Source organism: Rhineura floridana, chromosome 7 (genome assembly GCF_030035675.1).
Source record: "Rhineura floridana isolate rRhiFlo1 chromosome 7, rRhiFlo1.hap2, whole genome shotgun sequence".
Lineage (NCBI taxonomy): Eukaryota > Metazoa > Chordata > Lepidosauria > Squamata > Rhineuridae > Rhineura > Rhineura floridana.
The window spans coordinates 97,745,139-97,767,347 of record NC_084486.1 but is presented as its reverse complement, the minus strand read 5'-3'; the positions used below and the strand labels follow the sequence as shown (position 1 = coordinate 97,767,347).

General features: G+C 43.3%; 1 protein-coding gene across 3 annotated transcripts in view; it reads left to right on the top strand.

Moving 5' to 3' along the window:
* Nucleotides 1–22,209, top strand: part of PAK2 (p21 (RAC1) activated kinase 2) — a 78,221-nt gene that overhangs the window by 39,912 nt on the left and 16,100 nt on the right. For 2 of the 3 annotated variants that reach the window (XM_061636605.1, XM_061636606.1), the window contains exons 2-7: nt 12,366–12,573; nt 17,047–17,147; nt 17,544–17,694; nt 18,388–18,419; nt 20,804–20,905; nt 21,859–21,988. In XM_061636605.1, coding sequence (XP_061492589.1) covers nt 12,390–12,573; nt 17,047–17,147; nt 17,544–17,694; nt 18,388–18,419; nt 20,804–20,905; nt 21,859–21,988 — 700 coding nt within the window. In that variant the 5' untranslated portion in view covers nt 12,366–12,389. Of the gene's footprint in view, nt 1–8,470; nt 8,555–12,365; nt 12,574–17,046; nt 17,148–17,543; nt 17,695–18,387; nt 18,420–20,803; nt 20,906–21,858; nt 21,989–22,209 lie in introns of those variants that run through there. The other variant, XM_061636607.1, reaches the window with a different exon arrangement.

The window sequence follows — 22,209 nt, the reverse complement described above, 5'->3', positions numbered from 1 at the left end:
GGTTCCTGTGTGTGACTGGTCCCAGGATGGCGCTCTCACCAAGATGTCGTCCAAATAGGGATGCACGCATATCCCCATTGTTCTGAGGTGTACCACCAGGACCTTGGTGAAAACTCTTGGTGCTGAGGATAGGCCGAACGGTAAGGCCCTGTACTGGAAGTGTCTGTTGTCGTATGAAAACCGGAGAAAGCGCCTGTGTTGTCTGCAAATTGGAATGTGTAGATACGCCTCGGAGAGGTCCACAGAGGTCAGCCAATCCCCTTTTCTTAGGGCTGCAGTTATGGAGTGAAGGGTTTCCATTTTGAAGTGTTTTTTGGCTACCCACCTGTTGATCCATTTGAGATCCAAAATAGCCCTCGTGTCGCCATTCTTTTTGTCGACTAAGAAAAAAATTGAATAAACCCCTGACTTCCTCTCTGAGGGAACTACTGGCTCTATTGCCCGGATGTTCAGCAGATGCTGAATAGCTTCCAGATGGCGCAGGTGCTTCTCCGGCCTTCGAGACCTTGGGGTGGGTCAAAATTTGTCGTGTGGAATGCAAAGGAACTCTATGGCATATCCCATGGACACCGTGTCCAGCACCCATTTGTCTGAAGTGATGCCTCTCCAGCGGGGGGCGAACACTAGAAGCCTGGCTCCCACTCCGCGAGAGGCCGCTGGGGACCACCAGTCAGGAGGAGGAGCCCTTTTGGACCCCTTTCTGGTTCCTCCCTGAGGAGAATGGGGCGCCTCCCGGTTTAATGGAGGAAACGTGTCCACCCCCTTTGTCTTGTCTGCCCCAGCGAAACCTGTTGGAAGGCTGACTGTGCAATCTAGAGGGCTGTTTTGAGGAACGAAAAAACTGGTTCTGCCTGCCCTTCCGTTCCTCTCTTCTGGCCATAGGGAGTGCTTTCTTCTTGTCCCTAGCTTCTACCAGGTGGGCCTCGAGAGGCTCCCCGAATAGCTTAGAACCTGAGAAAGGTAGGGCAGTGAGGCGGGTCTGTGACCCTGAGTCCACAGCCCACTGTCTGAGCCAAATGTTACGCCTTGCCACAGTGGAGGCAGCCATAGAGCGCGCTGTAGACTGTAGGGCATCCATGGATGCGTTGGCTGACAGGGCCGAGGCGTATGCCATTTTCTTTAACCCATCCTTCACAAATTTTGGAACATCGTCCCGTGCCCCTAACTCTTCGGCCCACATAAAAACCGCTCTAGAGAAAACTGAGGAAGTGGCTGCGGCCCTGAATCCGACTGCATCCGCCTCAAAGCTCCTGCAAAGAGCCCCTTCGACTCGCTTGTCGCACTGGTCCTTAGGCCCCCCCTCCCCTTCTGTAGGGATCACTGCAGAGCTAGCAAGGGCAGCAATAGGTGGGTCCACTGTGGGAAAACGCAGTCTTGCCATGATCCTGTTGGCAAAGACGTAATGTTCCTTTGCCCACTTGGCAGATGGCTTTGGTTTGCATGGGGATGACCATTCAGCATCCCACACGTCATCAAACGCCTGGGGAAAGGGAACTGAAACCTGCTTAGTGTCCATATAGGGGAAAGCCTTCTTTGCACCTGCTGAGGCTGACTGAATGGGTGCATCGCCTCCCTCCTCAGCCTCTGGCAGTTGTAGCACTCTGCGGGCCTTGGAAAGGAGCGGCTGAAAAACCTCTGGAGCAAAGAGTCTGGGTTGCATCTGGGTGACTTCTATTTCCTCACCCGAAAGCTCCCCCTCTTCCCTATCCTGCTCAAGTAGTTCTTCAGAAGCTGATAGTACCACCTGTGGCACAGGAGCCTGCCTGGGCAACTGTGCCTGTGCCTGCCGATCCCGAACCATTGAGGATGAAGGACCTGCATGAGTCTGTGGGGAGGAACGCCTTACTACCCCCCCAACGCGCTATGACCCGGGTGCTCCTTGTCACCCCTGGGTGCAGCCTTAGCTGGCTCACTGTGTAAAATGTAGGAGGGTGAGGGTGAGCTCCCCCGCCTCATGTCTTGATTAGAAAGGGAAGAGGACCTGGAGTGGCTGTCTCTTAAAGGTGAGCTGCCATGCCTGTCCTCCCTGCTGTAACCTGTGGAGGAGGATAAGTGCCTCCGCTTTCCCCTGTGGGAGCGCTTCCTGGAATGTTTGCGCTTCTTACTTTTACGTGCGTGTGAGATAGAGCCACTGACTTCAGAAGCAATGAGCTCTTTAACCCAGGTCATAAATTTGGGAAACTGCGAGTGGGGGGGAAAAACATCCATACCTTCATCTAGGAGATTCATCCCCCCGCTGTCTATGCTCTGGGACGGAGAGAAGACTGATTGCTGTGAGTCCTCTAGGTCCCTTGCCTCTCCCACGTGGCGGAGCTCTTGGCGGGAAGGCAGAGAGGAGGCGGGTGAGGCCATAATATGGCGGCCTTGACTCCGACGCTGAGAGAAAAGCGCGGGAATCACTTTACAGGCGAGCCGCGTTAGCGGGCGCCGCTCAACCCCCTGCTGGGACGTTCTCCTGCAATGAGGCAAGCCTTTGGCGAAGGGGGGGAGCCAGGAGCCGCGATCCCGCTGAACGTGAGGGTTGCAGAAACGCTGTTCCGCGGAGTGAGGCGACAGACCCCCGTCTGTGCGGCTGCTGCTCTGCTGGTACGCTGCAGCTAGCCGCGCTCCGTATTTCTTCAGTCTCCTTTCCGACGCCTGTGAACCCAGCCGGGTTCAGTCGAGCCTCACAAACCCGAGCCCCCACGGAGTGAAGGTAGGGGAGGGGAAGGAAACAGGCAGGAAATAGAAGAAACGTAAGGAGAGGAGAAGATTAGCATAAGAAAAATACTAAGAGCTGGAAGCAGAAAACGAAAGAAAGAAGCTCTAAAGAGAAGAGAGATTAACTCCAGACCTTCACTGACCGCAGGCAGGGCCGGTCTGGAGAGAGGGACGACTCCTCCCACAGGAGAGGCTACTAAGAAGCTTAGAGACCCTGCCTGTCACGACCAGTAGGAGGAGTCATCCCTACTGAGGAATGTCCTCCAGCACTATCTAGCAAATATAATGTGTTACTGATTTCCTCATGGATGAACCCCACATAAGCTTCCAAGGAACCCCAGAGTTCACTAGAACGGGAGAGGCATTGGTATATGTTCCCATGCAGTACCTGCAGTGATTTAGCCTGTGGAAAATTTAAATTCAATCCCTGGCATCTCTGCTTGAAGGACATAGACCAGTTTAAGTGGACAGCAATGGATTACATAGTCTGATGATACGACTAAGAATAAGATAGCTTCATCAGTTCATAAGAGTTTGAAAACTATGGCACCAGAGGACTCCCATATCTTGCTTAAGCCATTGAATTCCTATGTCCAAGAAAATTCAAAGTGGATTTGGAAGCCCCTTCTTGCAGATCAGAAATTATGAGAGAAACCAAAGCAAAGCAGCTTCAATAAGGCTTAACATTTTGCATTTTTTATATATGTTGTACAGCCCTTGCCCTTTCTTAGATAGGGAAGACCTTGCAATACTGATGTGAACTTTTGTAACCGCAAGACTTGACTACTATATAATGACTTTTATGTGGTGGTGCCAGGGCTGTGGAGTCGGAGTCAGGAGCAATTTTGGGTGGAGTCAGAGTTGGTAGAAATGTACCGACTCCGACTCCTTCATAAATGGCAAATGTATATTAGCTAGTAACAACACATTTACTGTAGTAAAATGGTAGCACAAGGCATTTCATCACCACCACGTGAATCCAGAGCTTGGAAAAGTTAACTTTTTTGAACTACAACTCCCACAAGCCCAATCCCTGGGGCTGATGGGAGTTGTAGTTTAAAAAAGTTAACTTTTCCAAGCTCTGGATTCACGTGGTGGTGATGAAATCCCTTGTGCTACCATTTTACTACAGTAAATTTGTTGTTACTAGCTAATATACATTTGCCATTTATGAAGGAGTCGGAGTCGGACAGTAGAAAAATGGTCGGAGTCGGAGTCAAAGGTTTGGCATACCGACTCCACACCCCTGGGTGGTGCCTTGAAGACCACTTGGAAGCTCCAGCTATTGCAAAATCCTGCTGTACAATTTATAACAGATTGTGGAATGTACGGACATATTTACCCACTATTATCTCAATTGCACTGGCTGCTGGTATGCTTCTCAGCTCAATTCAAGGTGCTGTTGCTTAGTCCATTACTGCCTGAGTCCCACATGTCTTTGAGATGTCCATGTATTAGACCCTGTGCAAGCTTTTGTTATCCCTGGAATGTTGAAGCTGTGGCCCTACAGATGTTATTGAATGACAGCTTCCTGACAATGGGCTGTTATGGCTGGGACTCTTGAGAGTTTTTGAGAACACCTGGAGGGCTATAGGGTCATCATGCCATGGGTTATCCAGTCAGGCTCTGCTTTATGTTCCATAAATGGATGAAGTGAGAACTGTTTAGAATCAGGCCTTTATGTTAATTGCCCCAAGGCTGTGAAATGAACTTTAGTCTGTTGGATATTTTCCAACTCTTTTCTTTGTTTTTGTTGTAATTTATTGTATTTGACTTTTAAATGTGTAAGCTGCCTTTAGCTATGCAAAGGAAGCTAAGAAACATATAATTAAAAAGTGAAGCCCATCTTTGATTTGAATCTCAATTTGAATTTTATTATTATTATTTATTGCAATCTCTATATTTAGAGGTCACAGTAAGCCCAATCCAATACTTAAAAACTCTAATTATTCATTTAAATTAAATGCAATCCGGAATAAAAACGTTTTAACCAGGCGGTGAAATGACAAAAGCGAAGAGGCAGAACGTATGTCCACAGGTAACGAGTTCCAGAGTCTAGGAGCAACAGCTGAGAATGCTCTATCTCTAGTCCCTGAAAGACGAACTAGTGAAACTGGTGGAATTGTAAGAAGAAAATCATTAGCGGATCTCAAGGGACGGGGGGTTTCGTAAACAGACAATCGATCGGACAGATAGACAGGGCCCAAGCCATGAAGGGCTTTAAAGGACATCACCAGCACCTTGAATTGGGTCTGGAAGCAAATCGGCAACCAATTAAGTTGCTGTAACGGGAGTCGTGTGAACACGAAAACTAGCCCCGGTCAACAACCTAGCTGTAGCACGTTGAACCAATTTTAGCTTCCAAACAGTCTAAAGGGGCAGCCCAACGTAGAGTGCGTTGCAGTAGTCCATCTGGGATGTAACCAGGGCGTGTGCCACCTTAGTCAATTCAGGCGTCTCCAGAAACGGACACAGCTGGCGGACCAGGCTTAGCTGGGCGAAGGCGCTTCTGGAGACCGCTGAGACCTGGGCTTCCAGATTCAAGGCAGAGTCCAGGAGCACCCCCAAGCTGCGAACCTGAGTCTTCAGGGGGAGTGTAACCCCATCCAACATAGGTAAATTCCCCACTGCCAGATTAGTCCCACGATTGACGTAGAGCATTTCTGTCTTATCTGGATTTAATTTCAACTTGTTTGCCTTCATCCAATCCATCACTGCAGACAGACATTGGTTCAGGGGAAGGACGGCTTCCTTGGCATCAGGCGGGAAGGAGAAATAAAGCTGAGTGTCATCAGCATATTGGTGATAACGAACTCCATATCCCCGGATGACATCACCCAGCGGCTTTACATAGATATTAAATAACAGTGGAGATAGGACAGAACCCTGTGGAACCCCACAGGTCAAAGGCCAAGGGGGTGAACAAGAATCTCCTAGTCTTACTCTCTGGAACCGGTCCTCCAGGAAGGAGCGAAGCCAGCACAAAACAGTACCCTCCAGTCCTAATCTGGATAGACGGTCCAGAAGGATACCATGGTTGATGGTATCAAAGGATGCAGAAAGATCCAAGAGAACCAACAGGGACACACTCCCCCTGTCTAGTTCTCTCCGAAGGTCATCAACCAAGGCGACCAAAGCCGTTTCAGTCCCGTGGCCAGGCCTGAAACCAGATTGGAATGGATCAAGGTAGTCCGTTTCGATTAGAAACCGTTGGAGTTGAGTAGCCACCACACGCTCCACTATTTTACCCAGAAATGGCAGATTGGAGACTGGCCGATAATTGTTCAAACATAAAGGGTCTAGGGAGGGTTTTTTCAATAAAGGACTTACACATGCCTCTTTAAGGCAACTTGGGAAGAAGCCCTGTTGCAAGGAGGCATTAACTATTCCGCAGACCCAAGTAGCCAAAGTCCCTCTCGCTTGTTTTACAAGCCACGATGGACAAGGGTCAAGTGGGCAAGTGGTAGGTCTCATCTCTCCTAGTAATTTCTCTATATCTGCATATTGAACAAGTTGAAAGGAATCCATCTTAATAGGACAGACAGAAGCCCGAGGTACATCCTTAGAGACTGCATCAAAATTGGCCTCCAAGTCGGAACGGATCTGATCGACCTTGTTCGCAAAGTAAGAAGCAAATTCTTGACAACGAGATGGAGATGCGTCCATATTCGTATCCAGATGATCAGGACTGAGCAGGCCCTTTCTTCCCTATATAGATTTAGGGATGGTTTATAAGCAACATCTGGCCTAGTTGACTTAGTCTGGCTGTCAAGAGTCTACTATACTTAAATTTTTGGGGTACCTAACTGGTGAGAAGAGATTTTGCACTCCATTAGGAACTGCATAGTCAAATTCAGAATCCCAATTCCTTGTAAATTCCCCTCTTTGTGGGGGAGAAGCAGAAGCTGGGACTTCCCCAGTGCCAGTTGGGCCACAACTTACTTGTGCAAATCCCTGATATATTGGCTCTACGTGCTGATTTGAAGTCCTTGGTCCTGGTTGTGTTCTGCTGCCTTTCTTCCCCTTGGTTAGTACTGGGTGTGATCTACAGCGAGGAAACATTTCTCTTGCTTTGGCCAGGCCAGTGCCAGCCCCTAAAATGCTTTGGGAAGTGCAGTGGCCACACCAAATGCCATGTTGGCATCTTTCAGCTAGCTGGTGTTTCTCCCAGCACAACATGACAAGGATGTAGCGTCTTCTGCAGTACAGAGGTCTTCTGGAACATCTTGTTTTGTATTTTGAGGATGCCTGCTGGATTGCTTTGTGGGGTGGGAGCTGGACCATTCCTGATCAAGGTGCCTTGAAGTAACAGTGAGATGGCTGAGAGAGAATCCAGCTGCTGAGCCGCTTGGCTACAGGAGGATCAGGCTCTCAATGCTAAAGAATTTGGTCGTCCCTGATGTAACTTCCACAGCCTACCTCCACAGTCAGAGACAGTATGCTTCTGAATACCAGTTGCTGGAAACCACAGGAGGGGATCTTGGATCATGCTTGTGGGCTTCCTATAGCCATCTGGTTGGCCACTGTGAGAACAGGATGCCGGATAGATGGCCCACTGGTCTGATCCAGCAGGCTGTTATGTTCTTAAATTAGCATACCCTAGTGGGTGGCTGGCTGGCTGTTTCTGCACAAAACTGTACAATTTTAACTGGGCAAATATCCCTCTGATGGTGCTTACTGTAAACTCTAGAATGTTTTTATCCTTTGTTGTTAAGTGCCTTCAAGTCGATTACAACTTATAGCGACCCTATGAATCAGCGACCTCCAATAGCATCTGTTGTGAACCACCCTGTTCAGATCTTGTAAGTTCAGGTCCGCAGCTTCCTTTATGGAATCAAGTTTTTATCCTATGGCTTATTAAAATGTATGGTTATGTGGGCTTAAGTTTTTTAATTATTTGTTTCTTTCCAAGTTCTCTGAATTGTACTTTCTGTAGAGCTGCAATTTCGAAAGAATTAATTTAGTTTGGTTAATTTTTTAAAAATTATTAGAGTTGCTGTCAAGTAACCAAGAAACAGATTTTTTTAAAAAAATGCAAATACTTATAGAAGCTGCAAATAACAAGCATAATCTTAAGAAGCATTCCCCTTCCTTTCATGTAGGAAATAATGCCTCTTCTAAGATGCCTGCTGTACTACTTGTGCATACATCTTCAAAAAATGGAAGAAAGTATGTCTCTTGCTTTTAGTAAAATGTATACAATTAAATCAGTTTAGATTTCTTTATAATCAGATGACAGTTCTAACTTTCTGATTTTGGGGGTAATTAACAATTAATGGAAGCTGCAAGGTGTATCATTTTAAAACTACTGAAGAGACACTTGAAAGGAAAGGAAACAAAGGAGTTTTTAACTATAAATCCTTTGCTAAAGAGCTGTTATGAGTTTGCATTTTTTTAAAAAGGAAGATGCTCACCAGGTCTCATCATTCAGTAAATCCTCACCAGGGTCAATAGCAAAGGAATGCCTTTTCTACCCTGAGCCAAAGTGCCTTTAAATACCTCAGAACTTCATATCCAGTAACCTTTGATCTTGGTTCTTTGCAGGTTAAGGAGAGATGGGAGGAGGGTTACTAAAGTGCAGAGCCTGGAGGGCTAAACTGCTGCTTTGTCACTGAAGAGACTGAGGCTACAGTCCTGTTTACACCCCTCCACTGAACCCAGTGGCACTTTATTCTAAGTAGAACCGCACATAATTCTGTCTTGGTTCTATTAGACAGTGAATAAACAAATTCTATGTTACGACATGCTTGTAGCAGTGAAGCTTCCAAAGTAGACGACTTCAGGAGTAGTTGTTGCATGAAACAGTCAGTGAACGAAACAGTTTACAGTCCAGCTTCTGTGGAAAGAAGTGAAGGTAGGTTGCCCCCATGTGCAGCTTTAGACCCAATCTATAGAGCAACATGCCCAAAGAAAAGATGGGGAAAGGAGGCAATGTCCTGAAAAGCAGGAATCTGAGCAAATATGGGGTTGCAGAACTGTGTGGCTGACTAGAAGGACCAAGGAGACAGTAGGACTGGGGCAAAACTATGCATAGTGCCTAAAGACGAGGGATGAAGCATGAGTCTCAAGTAGGGTGGATTGATTAACAGATTGATTTAAATCAGGGTGGTTTCAATTGTGATTTTATTTTATTTCTTACCTGCCCTGCACCTCAAGGTCCCAGAGTGGGTTACAACAACAAAATATACAATTATAAAACAAATAAAAAAGTTGTAACCATAAAACAAGTATAAAAACAATTCCATATATAAAAAGAATACCACCATTTAAACAAGTCCACTTATAAAAACAATTTGAATACAGATGCAGACTGGGATAAGATGTCCACTTAAAAGGCTTCTTGATAGAAGGTCTTCAATAGGTGCTGGAAAAGTAACAGAGGTAGTGGCTGTTGAGCGCCTAATGGGAAGGAATTCCAAAGGGAAGGCACCGCCACACTAAAGGCCTAATTCCTGCATCCTAGAGAATGGACCTCCTGATAAGGTGATACCTGCAGGAGGTCCTCTCCTGCAGAACACAGTGGTCAATTGGCTATATAAGGGGTGGATAATCTTTTAGGCATCCTGGGCCCATGGTGCATAGGGCTTTGTACATTAGTACCAGCATTGCCTCAGTGAGCAGCTGCACTCCTGCATCTTGTACTAGCTGCAGCCCCACAGAGCACATTGCAGTAACTCAGTCTGGAAGCTACCAGTGTATGGATGACAGTGGTCAAGCTGTCCTGGTCCCGAAATGGCCACAGTTGTTTTACCAGCCAAAGCTGATTAACTCCCAGCCACTGAGCCTCTATCAACAGAGATGGATCCAGAAGCACCTTCAAGCTATGAACCTGCTTCTTCAGAGGGAGTATAATCCTGTCCAAAGCAAGCAATTGACTAATTATCCAGACATAGGATTTACATCAACAAGAAAAAAGGCTGTAGAAAGAATGTCTTTAAAATATTCCCATATGGGTTTTTTCTTAAAACCAGCACCATGACAGTTTATGAAGTTAAAGATGGTAATAAAGGAATCTGCACGACAATATTGTCTTTCCAGCATTGCTTCTTCCTTGGTCCAGCCCTACTGTCACAAAAATAAAGTAGCAAATAAAAATGAAATGCCCTTGACTGATAGGTAGAAGTAAGGTCTAATAGTTAGTGGTAGACAAGAACAGTTTATATCATCAGGCGAAGACGCAATGCCTGTGTTTAGTAGAATGTAAAATCTGCATTTTGAAAGTGATCAAATTGTTTCTTCATTTATATAGAAAATCTCCTTTAACTCATTGGTCTGGTTCATGTTTCACATTAAACTATAGTTAAAATAAACTATGATTTAATGTGAGTACGCTTCTGAAATAATGGGCGCTTAGCTTAACTCCCATCGCTGTTGTGCTGCCAAGAAATGTCATTTGGATCCAGGCTCATGCTTTGTTTCTCTCCAAATGAGAGCAGAAGTCAGGGTTTGTTCTTTGCTTATTGCTCATGGTTAGTTTGAGGGAAAATAAATTAGATAATATAACAAACCAGATCATAGCTGTACATGGGAGGAGCAAAGCACCTGCAATTTTAGCAGATTACAATATTGCACACTTGTTCACATTAAACCATAGTTTAAAAACTAGGTTTTAATGTGACATGTGAAGGAGTTCAGTGTATCTGGTAGCAGGTATTGATTCATTTTAGAGAGTAACTGCAATGTTAACATGTTTATATTAGCCTAGTTATTATTTGAGAGACATTTACAATTTTAAAAACAGTCAAAATCTGACTTGTATTAAATCTGATTCTAAATCTATCCCCCTCCCTCAAAAAACCATTTTTTTTACCCACACCATAGGCAAGGGGTAGTTGTAGGGCATAGGGTTGCTACATCAAGACTCTGAAAGGAGAAATCTGCCAGTTTGGGGCATCTGCTATTAGTGCTAGAGTAGTGAATTTCATACATTCATTTGAATTAATCCAGTAACTCTTTGGCTGCAGGATTTACCTTTCTAATAAAAATTGCTTGTTTGATCAGTAATTATTTGACTCTCTGTGATTTCATGTAGACAGTTTAACAAAGTAATGAATCCCAAGAAAGTAAGGCAGAATTTTTATTTTAAACATTTTAAAATAATGTTAAAAATGCTGGAGGTAGTTTCCAAATTACCTATCACCTTCATCTGAGGGTGTTTGAAACAAGCATATTAATAAGTCACTTTTGCATTCAGCCTGTTTATTTAGCAGTGCTGAATGTTTTTAAAGCTAAGGAGCAGGAAGATTTAACAGGAGCTATGTTAATTGGATGACAAGGCACCTATCCTTGTTGGGAGAGATCATGTTACAACCACCCAAAAAAAGCACTGAAAAATATCAGCAAGCAAATAGACTTAATTTGCAAGCCATTTCCTAGTTTCTGTCTCCAGTTCCATTTGTTTCACAGGATCTACTGTCTTATTCCCTTTTTTGCTATATCATGAACAAAGTAGTGTGTTTCTGCTCCCTGCTGTCCTGCAGAATTATGGTAGCATTGCAGATGTAACATTGGACAGTGAGAAATACCTGTATTGCCAGGGAATTTAGTGCCCAAATTCCATTTATGTCAGTAGTGTCCTTGGGGAGGGTACAGACCATGCTATAAAATTCAGATTTGGTTCAGACCCTGATTCAGCACTTTAGGAAAACAGCCCAATTGAGACTGAAGTGCTTCAGGGACTGCCCAATTTAGTTCCAGTCTGAATTCAGAAAAGCAAAGCTTTGTGTCTCCCCCATTTGCTATCCTAGTAGCCCCTCCTGATTGAATAAAGACTGCCAAATTACAAATAAATAGGTCTAGAGAGCATGCGGCATGTGTATGTTGTGCTATGGACGTTTAAAGTTGATTTGTTTTGTGGGGGAGGAAGAACAAAGGGAATTTTCTTCCTTCCTTGTGGCTTTGTGGGCAGTGATTTTAGTATGAAAATGACATGCATTATTAAAGTGCCCTTAGGAAAGTTACCTGTAAAATTTCAGAAAGGTAGGTGGGAAGGCTAGTGAGTTAAGATGAATGAAAAAAACAACAGCCGAGGCTTATGTTTTGCTCAGTTGGCACCAAAAGTCAAATTTAAGTGCAAACCAGATTTGACAGGGGTGGATGTGTTGGGCATGTGACAGGCAGAAGGATTTGAATATCCAGTATTTTCCAAGCAAGCAGTACTAGCATAATTAACAAAGATCAAGGTAATACATTGCTTCAGTGTCCCTCCCACAAAGCACTGTGACTGGAGAATCCTGATAAAATAAATCCTTCTGTTTAGAAGCTAGATCTGTCAGTAATTGAGCTCTCTGTCTCCCTGTCCCGCTTCCTGGTGTTTTTCTTATATGCAAACTTGGGTAGAAATTTTTCAATTTTTACAGATGCATTATCTGCAATGTTTTTTTTCAATGTCTGTCTCCAAAGTGCCCAATGCTGCTTCAGATGTCCTTACTTTGGTTTGGAATGTCTCCGGGAGATCTCACTTGGGTTCAGACAAATCTTGAATATGTCTGCAGCAGCATGCTTTGGTTTGGAATTCACCTAAACCTAATGCACATCCCTAATAAGATCTCTTCCCCTTTAGAGAATATTAACAATGTGTGTGAGAGACTGGGAATTAGAGTATACAAGGTATAATCTACTTTTGTTATCTCTATTGACTCACTTTTTTTTTTGTTCGATTGCAGTGTGTTGTCTAGCTATTAGGTATCATGTCTGACAACGGAGAACTCGAAGATAAGCCACCAGCTCCACCTGTTCGGATGAGCAGCACTATTTTCAGTTCAGGAGGGAAAGATCCATTATGTGCGAATCATAGCTTGAAACCCCTGCCCTCTGTTCCAGAAGAGAAAAAGCCCAGGAACAAAATCATCTCTATATTTAGCACTGAAAAAGGTAAGATGCTGCATTCTGTGGATTGAAGATATTTCTTCCCTTTGCAGCTTCATTGTGTCATATGTATTCTTCTAGTTGGCAAACACTTGACTTACAGAACAGTGCAGCATGGATCTCATTTCAGTACTTGTGTTCATTCAAAGTGTACACGTTTATCCAAGGATTTCACTAAAAATCAGTGACATTTTATGGCAATGGCTTAATCCTTGTAAGTAATCTGGGAGCGGGAGGATTCCCTTCTCCCCCGGTTCACTAGCTTCATCCCCCTAACTGAATAACTCTTTCTTCCCTGTTCCAAGAACATTGGGAGATAGAAGATAGGCAGGAGCCAAGAGGAGAGGCTGCCATAAGAAAATGTTGATTTGTTGCAGTGGTGGGTGTTCTTTGTTGTCTCCCAAACTTAAAATATGAAGTCGCGGTGAAAGGACCTCTGCCTGTGTAGTAAAAGCGCTGGTGCTGGCTGATGGCTGCTCTTACAGTAGAGTAGGGGTGGGGAAATTTTTCCACCCAATTCCATGGCCCATTGTGGCAGGTGGGTGGCACCGCCCTGTCAGTTGTCTGTCAGTTGAGACATTTTCCTGTTCCCATGCAATTTGAAATCAAACCACATGGGCAAAGGCGCCAAGGATCAGGTGACCAGCACTGCCTGGAAACCCCACTTTCAGCAAGGAGCTCGTCTTTACCTCCTCACATCTGATCTCATGTATGATGTTGGGTGTATTTACTGTGATAACTGCAGTAGATGTGGAATACAGCTGATCTATTAGAAACTTACTTCCAGATTGCATTTTAGTAAGCATTCATTTAAGAAAAGGCCATTTAATATGATCAAAGGCCTTGAATATGTCTAAAGACACAAGAGCCGTTTTACCTCCAATAACGTTAACTCGGTAGACAATATTTATAACCCTCCTGATGGAGTCAGCAATATTTCTCTGGGGGATAAACCCCATTTGATCAGTAGAGATATAGTTCCCTATCAACTTGTTCAACGTCTTAATCATTGCAGCTGAGAGCACTTTTACATCACCATGAATTAATGCTATAGGATGGTCGGATTCCACTATAGTAGGGTCTCTTTCCATTAGGGATTACCACCAGCTTAGAGTGTTTCTATGAATTGGGAATATAGTAAACTGGGGTGTGAGTTCCGTGCAAAACACTTTGTAGAAAACACTCATAAAGCCATCAGGGCCTGGAGACTTCCCATTTTTAATGACCTTGCCTACCTCCTCTTCTGAGATAGGATTGTTTAATTAGTTTCTGTGTTCCTCTGATAGCCCAGCCATGTTTACGCTCTCAAGATAAGCATCAATGGAGCATATTAAAGGACCATCAGAGGAATAAAGGGAAGTATAAAAGTTGGCAAATGCAGCTCCTGTTGACTGAGCATCATGACAAAGAGAACCCAATTTGGATTTAATCCCCCAAATCAATGCATAAACAAGAAGTCTGGAAGATTTGTCTCCAAATTCATAGTATTTACTATGAAGATGAGCCATTGCCCTGTGTATTTTTTCAGTATATAGTGTGATGTAGTGGTTAAGGTGTTGGACTATGACCTGGGAGACCAGGGTTCGAATCTCCACATAGCCATGAAGCTCACTGGGTGACCTTGGGCCAGTCACTGCCCCTCAGCCTCATGAAAACCCTATTCATAGGGTTGCCAAAAGTCGGAATGGACTTGAAGGCAGTACGTTTACATTTATAGTAATTGTAACTCTTGTCTTTTTCATTTGAAGTTACGATATATTTTATGTGAGCCTGTTCTCTTGAAATCCCTATCCAATTCATGCATACTGGCTAAGTTTTCTGTGGAGGCTCACTCACGTTCTTTTTTTAATGCAGTATCTGCGCTGATACAATGCTCTCTGGCGACCACTTTCATTGTTTCCCAGAGTGTGTGGTTCCCTACTTGGGGTAGAATTTTTCCTTAATGTAAAGCTCAATTACCTGTTTCAGATTTTTCTTAATTATCTTATTAGTGAGCAACTCAGAGTTGAATGGTCAAGTGGTAAGGTCTAGGTGAGGAGTCTCCCATACATAAATCCACTGATATTGCAGCATGATCCAAAATTGTTACAGTACCAATGTGTGCCCCTGTCACAAAAGGCCATAATTGCTTTGTGAAAAAAATGAAATTTAATCAAAGGGACTGGAACCTAAGGGAATAGAACATGAAACCTTTGCAGTCAGGATGCCTTTCTCTCCAAGTGTCGCCCAACCCATGTTCTGCCAAAAGTGCACTTATTAATTTGCCCTGTGGTGATGATGTTGCTCTTTCCACTCCTGTCAAGTAGCTTATTCAAACATAATTAATATCACCTCCCAGTATCACAGTGCCGCTGCCATGCTCTGCCATTGTGTTCAGTGTTGTTCTGAGGAATTCATATTGGCCTGTGTTTGGTGTGTGAATGAATTGAATTGGACTGCCTTCAAGTCGATCCCGACTTATGGCGACCCTACGAATAGGGTTTTCATGGTAAGTGGTATTCAGAGGGGGTTTACCATTGCCTTCCTCTGAGGCTGAGAGGCAGTGGCTGGCCCAAGGTCACCCAGTGAGCTTCATGGCTGTATGGGGATTCGAACCCTGGTCTCTCAGGTTGTAGTTTGACACCTTAACCACTACACCACACTGGCTCTCTTGGTGTGTAGACAGAAGCAATAATAATCCGACGTGGGCCCATAGCACCTATTACAAATAGATACCTTCCTGCAGGGTCTACAGTCATATTGTCCACCACTAGAGGGCACTTCTTCTCAAGTAGTATAGCTACCCCTCTTGCCTTGAAGGATCCCTGGACATAAAATTGGTCACCTACCCAGGAGCTTTTGAGAAGCTTATTTTTGGGGTTTTTCCTTTGATGGGTCTCCTGAAGCAATATAAGGTCTGAATGTTCTCTTTTCGACAGTCTCAATTTGCTATCTTTTAATAGTGCTACCCAAACCTTTAACATTCAGTGAAACAACTCAAAGGTCTGTTAATATCGTAGGCTTAGCCATCAGAAATACCCTATTTGGGAAAATAGATAAAACTTGTCCTGAATGCCTCCCAAGTCTGCTGTGTTCTTTTTCTTGTACCAGACATGTAACATGGAAAAAAAAACAAGACTAAAAACAAATAAGTTAACATTAAATCCCAGCAGTAAATCCACCTGCCCCCCCATAGGTCTCCAAACTTCCCCCCTCCCCCACATGTCAGCAAACCTCCCTCCACTCCCTACTTACCTTATGATCTTGCTGCTGCACTCTTGCTAGGCCAATAGGCCCCCCACCCCTCTCGTCATAGTCTGCCACCACCTCCTTGCTGTGCCATCGCTGCTAAGGTTTGCCTCTCCTAACCCTTCTTGTCGGTAAGCATCACGCTACCTGTGAGCACTTCAGCACAGGCACATGCCTGTGCAGAAGCATTCACAGGTAGCATGACACTTACAAAAATCTAATATAGTAAGATGCTTGAGCCTCACTTATCACTCTTGACCATATCTTAAGTGTTAGAGTACTTTGGAACAACACAGAGACCTGAATCTAGCTACGTATGTATAAGGCAAAGTGCTTACTAAAAAAAAAAGTACATCTTTTTAGTTAAAGCTTGGACTATGTCATTATCTCATTATCCAGAAGCAAAACCACACCTTATACCAGCTTAGACTATTTTCTGCTTTAACACTGCTTAGAAATGCCAACAATTAAGTGGTATATCAGTGCTTTCAATAAACACATTAAATAAACTGGAGGCAGCTTTCTATGTGTTGGGCAGAGGTCCTCACCATCAACTCAACTATGGTCAAATCTTTCCACTACAGATGTCAGAGATTAAACCTAGGACCTTCTGCACCTGAAGCAGGTGCTCTTGCACTGAGCTGTGGTTCCTCACACGGGATGGAATGTTGGGGCTATGGGTGTTCTGTGGCCCCTTGGGGTTCCAGAATCAGCTTTGAGGAAACTTCTAGTAGTGGCCAGGAATTTGTTGCAAGCTGAATTTACTAGGTATATAAAATGCTTGGGACTCATTGATTCACTCACAAGGGTCGTTGGGGTCTCCAAATGTTGGGAGCCTGGAGGCACATTTGGAAATCTAAGAAACTGTTGTAAGCACCACAAAATACCCATTTCACAGAAGAAAAAGTGGTGTTACACAGACTCTTCTTCTCAAAACAGGCCAAACACCTACCATCACCCCCCAAATAAAACACACAAGAAAAGCAGGCAACCTCCTGCAAACAAACAACCCCTCAATTAAAATAAGAATTGAGAGGGGGAGGGGCACTTAGTGAATGCTGAGAGTGTCTAAGGATGCCAGGTTACTATTCCATATAACTTGGCTGAAATTTGATACACCCTGCTTATTAGCTAGGACATATTTGTGCACCTAACAGTTCTGTGTGAATAATGTTTGCTTTTAAATATTGTTGAGTTTAAAAAAGGTTATATGGCTGTTTCCGTAGGCTGAAAATTCTGTTGTTCTTGTAGGGAGCAAGAAAAAGGAAAAAGAAAGGCCTGAAATTTCTCCCCCATCAGACTTTGAACATACAATTCATGTTGGGTTTGATGCTGTTACTGGAGAATTCACTGTAAGTACACCAGACTTTGCTCTGTTCAGTATGTGCTGGCTTATTGCCGATATGAAAGAATACTTTCAAGTCCTTCTTACCTTTCTTGTTACAAGTGTTCCTTGGAGACCTCCATGTATTAATCACTAAAAATGTCCTTGATAGATACTTCTGTTACCCCAGTAGCATAGCTGTAGAAAACTAAAACTTAAAATAGATATTGTGTTGCAAAATACTGTTTCTCAGTGTACCAACAGACTGGTCATCTTTATGAAATTGTTGATTATTGTGATTTGATTTGTTGCATTCTTGTAGGAGCTTGATACAGTGATTTCATCCTGATCCATATGAATTATCTAAGTTCATGGATTTTATATTTTAGATGTAAAAAATAATAATTTTGTCTTCTGTTCTTAGGGAATGCCGGAGCAGTGGGCTCGGCTGCTACAGACGTCAAATATCACTAAGTTAGAACAGAAGAAGAACCCTCAGGCTGTACTAGATGTGCTGAAGTTCTATGATTCTAAAGACACAGCAAAACAGAAATATTTGAGTTTTTCTGCTACAGGTGTGTCTTTAGTATTCTTTGGGCAAATTCATGGGGCACCTCTGATTGCTCTTGATAAGTATTAAAGAATTGGCCCCTAAATGAAGAAAGCAATATGTAATGAAACTCTTCAAGAAAGAGTATTTTTGGAAAATGTCAGTGTGGAGCAACAGCTTTCAATAGACCTAGCTCTCGGTTCTAATGATGGACAAGATCCATCATTATCCCTTTATTTTAAATAGTTGGAAGGAGTTTATTCAGACTACATTATAAAAGGATAAACCATATCCAGTCTTTACCTTAAAGTTTTTGAGTCTCAGACCCCTTTTCCTGTTCCCTAGAAAGTTAAACTGAGTTACACACAATTGATTCCTGAAAGATGGAAGCTTTGTAACCTCTGTTTTAGCGTACTATGCCCACAAATGTACTGTGAACCTACCTCAAATATGAACATGTAAATTAAAAACCAGGCCTATAGTGCCAAAGTGAGGTGAATATTTGTCTTGTCTTTAATTTGTGGTTTGAGTTTACATTGGTTAAGGGTCAGTAACTTTGGGTTACCTGCACACTATAAAACTTTGTTTTCTCTCATCAACCCCTTTATTTAGATGTAGCAATTATATGTATTTTGATAATGACTTCCTGTTTGTGTGTAGATAAAATACTTCAAAAGGTTTGTGTTTGTTAAATAACCTTCAAATGTCTTTTTTATAGAAAAGGATGGATTCCCCTCAGGATCACCAGCAGTAAGTGTGCTTATTACATTCCTTGCATCTCTCAAAAGTGTTCAAACTGCTCTGTTGCCATTCTGGATGTAACCTAATTCTAGTTAGCTACAGTAGCTTTTAGCCTCTGCTTTCAAATGTTGTCTTCTTTGAAGTGTGAGTCACCAGAGAAACACTTCAACTGATTTTTCAAAAAATTAAAACCCCAAAAGATGGGTTTCTTTCTCAGTCCACTTCTAGTGTTAATGATGTCACTGCTCATTTGGTGCTCAAAGGTTCCTGTTGTGTCAAAATCAAAGCTCCATAAATTCACTCTGCTTCTTGCCAGAAGCAGGAGCTTGTCCTGTGTCTAGTGTGTGTCCAGCTAAAGCCCTGTTTTGGGGAGGGGTGTAACTTCTTCTTTCCTTCCTCACTTCACGGACAGAGAAATGATTTCTCTCTTATGAGTTGGGCTTTTGCAGACAGTGCTAGCAGCGCTTTGCTGCCGTGTCCTGCAAAAGCCCAGTTGGAAAGGGGAGAGGCTTTACTGTCTTTCCTCCACAGAAACTTGGGAGGGGAGGGGAGGAGCAAGGGGAGGGATCTTTCTTGCCTTGTCCCTCTTTTTTTGCAGAAGGAAGTAGCAATGAGGAGCTGCTTGTACCTTTTGCTTAAGCTCAGCAGTAGAGCAATTCTCCTCATTCTCTGAATTTTCTGCCCATGGCTCAGAAAAGGAGGTGATCAGTTACAGCTACAGCTAATAAGCCAAACCTGAATTTGTGGGTCTCTGACAAAAACTCTTGATTCTGCAGTGAGCAAAGTAATACCAGCAGTGGTTATTAAATCTTCAAAATGACTCATTGTAATATAAAACTACAGTATTTTATTTTGTGGGACTTACCTATTTTGTTGAATTTATACTGTTCTGTTCCATGTGTACTTATAATTGTTTTATCTGTTTTTATAATTGTATATTGTATATAACCCGCAGTGGGACCTTACGGTGTAGGGTGCATAAGAGGTCGTAGTAGTAGTAAATATATATATACACACACTTAGAACCAGCTCTCAGTTGTTCACTCAAACCAAGAATGAGGAACAACATTAAAACACAATAAAACAATGTTTCATTTAAATACAATTTAAAGTAAAAACATAACTACATCAGCCTGATATCAGTGTTGCTACTACTTGCACCTAAGATGGGAAGCCATTCTAGAGATGAGAACATCATCTCACAAGTAACCACGTATTGTGGCACTGTGAGAAAGGCATCCTCCAATGATCAAGTCCAGGCAGGTGCAAAGGGAGCAGGCAGTCCTTCAGGTATCTGGGTCCCAAACTGTCTAGAGCTTTATGCATCAAAACAAGTGCCTTCAGTCTTGCTCAGAAGTGTATTGACAGCCAGTGTGGAGCTTTCAACACCAGTGTTGTATGTTGACGGTGAGCTGCCCCCACAAGCAGTCTCGCTGCAGCATTCTACACTAACTACAGCTTCCGAACCAGACCCAAAGATAGTCCCACATAGAGTGAATTGCAGTCATTAAACCATGCAATTACCAGTGCATGAACTATAGTAGCAGGCTATCCCTTGTCCAGGAACTGTCAAAGCTGGTGAGCCACTGAAGCTGCTGAAAGGCACTCTTTTCCATGGAAACCACTTGGGCTACCATCAGCATAGATGATTCAAAGAGTACCCTCATACTACAAACCTGTTTCTTAAGGGAGAGTGTAACTCCATCAAGAACAGGCTGTCTCCTCCATTTCTGGAAAGTCTCAGGAACTGGGACCTACATTCATAGAGCCCAGCATGATAGGTCCACATTACCCAATCTGTGCAACTGATTTTATCAAGTATAGATTGTAAGTTTTCAGCCAGTGCCTAAATGCAGCGTGCAGACCTCATTGAAGCACACAATCCAGCAAGTGAACAATGTATCTGGATCAGGCCACTGCAGTTATTACAAATGTCATTATCAGGGTATCAATATTCAATGTGATTGCCACATGATATTCTGAAGTACTATACTGAGTGAGCAAATGGCGGTCCTAGGGGGCTACATGCTCCCATTGGCTTAGAATCATAGAATAGTAGAGTTGGAAGGGGCCTATAAGGCCATGGAGTCCAGCTCTCTACTCAAAACCCTCTGCAAGCAGTCAGTTCAGACCCCTGGCAAGAGTGACCTGTCTCTGTACCAACAGCATGTTGGGCCATGAAGAAAAGAGAAAGAAGGGGATCACTTTGGCCCCACCTACCACTGGCATATAGCCCACAATGGATTACCCTGTTAGAACGCAGCCCTCAAAAAACAACAACCATGTACTATCCTGTTCTAATGTTTTACATAATTTTTTATAGTGAACTTCCTAAACGTTCCACAGTGGGGCTCAATTATTTTACTTTTTTCTTTAAAAACTACAACGTATAGCCCAATACAAAAGGGTCAGAGCCTTCTGCAGCACCTGAAGAGGAAGATGATGATGAAGTGGCACCACCAGTTATTGCCCCACGACCAGATCATACAAAATCGGTGAGTGTTTTTATTTCACCAAATAGTTTGTCCTGTACTACACTGTCCTTTAACATACAGTCTGCAAGTGCAGTGGTTTAAGAACATGAGCTGGGAGTCTCCAGTTCAAATCTCACTTGAGCCCGAACACACTTTGTGATTTTAAGCAAATCCCTAGCCTTCAGCCTCAGTTCCAATCCATAGCATGGGAGTAGTATTGACCTACCTGATGCATGTGAAGTTCTTTAAGTATAGGGAGGAAATGCTATATAAATATTTAGTAGTAGTAACAGTAATAAGTGAGACCTTAAACAAAATATTGCAGTGCATCCTTCCTCCTAACGGTAGTACTCCTGTTGAGGCTGCCAGTAAGCCAGCCCTTTCTTCCCAAGCAGGGCATTCTACCCTCTCTCCTTTCTTCTTCCTTTTCCAGTTATCAACCCTCCACTGAGCTATTGGGGGGTGGGGTCCCCTTGGTTTAAATGTTTTTTGGGAGGGGGCACTTTGAAACTTTGGGGTTTCACTGAGCATGCTGATATCTTCCTCTTGTTTTGTCATTAGACCCCTTTGGCACCATTTCTGTCACTACTCACTTCTTGAGTTTGCTATTAGAGGAAGTGTTTGGTTTTTGCTTTCTCACAGCATCGCTTGGGTACAGAGGGCAGAACTTAGCTTGAATAATTGTTTCTGAATTTGCAAAGAATGATTAACTAGTTATTCTATAGTAAAAATATACAAGGGAATATTACTGTACTTTGTGAAATTGTGTAGAAAGCTATTCTTTACCCTCCTTGTCTGGAGAACTATAGATACCCATATCAGCCAATAGAATATAGTAATTCTGGAGCAATATTGACTAAAAGGATAGCCATAAATCTTTCACCAGAGATAAGTATTTGTGGCAGTTTAAATCTGAAAAGAGGCTGGTTGTAGGCACATGATGGAATTACAACCATGACCATATTTCCTTACAGATTTACACACGGTCAGTAATAGATCCCATCCCAGCACCTTCTGGTGACTCAGGTGACAGTGCTACTAAATCAGCTGACAAGCAGAAAAAGAAAACTAAGATGTCAGATGAAGAGATCATGGAAAAGCTACGTAAGTTGGCATTTTAAATTACCTCTTTATGCATGTTATAGACATGATCAGCCCAAAGACATTTGTACTATTCATTGTAAGTCAACCATCGCCCCTTAAGAACATAAGAGCCTGCTGAATCAGGTCTTTGTCCCACCTAGTCTAGCATTCAAGTCAACCATTGCCTGCAGGACGCCCCCAAGCAGGACCTGAGTGCAAAGAGCACTCTTCTGTGGTTTCCA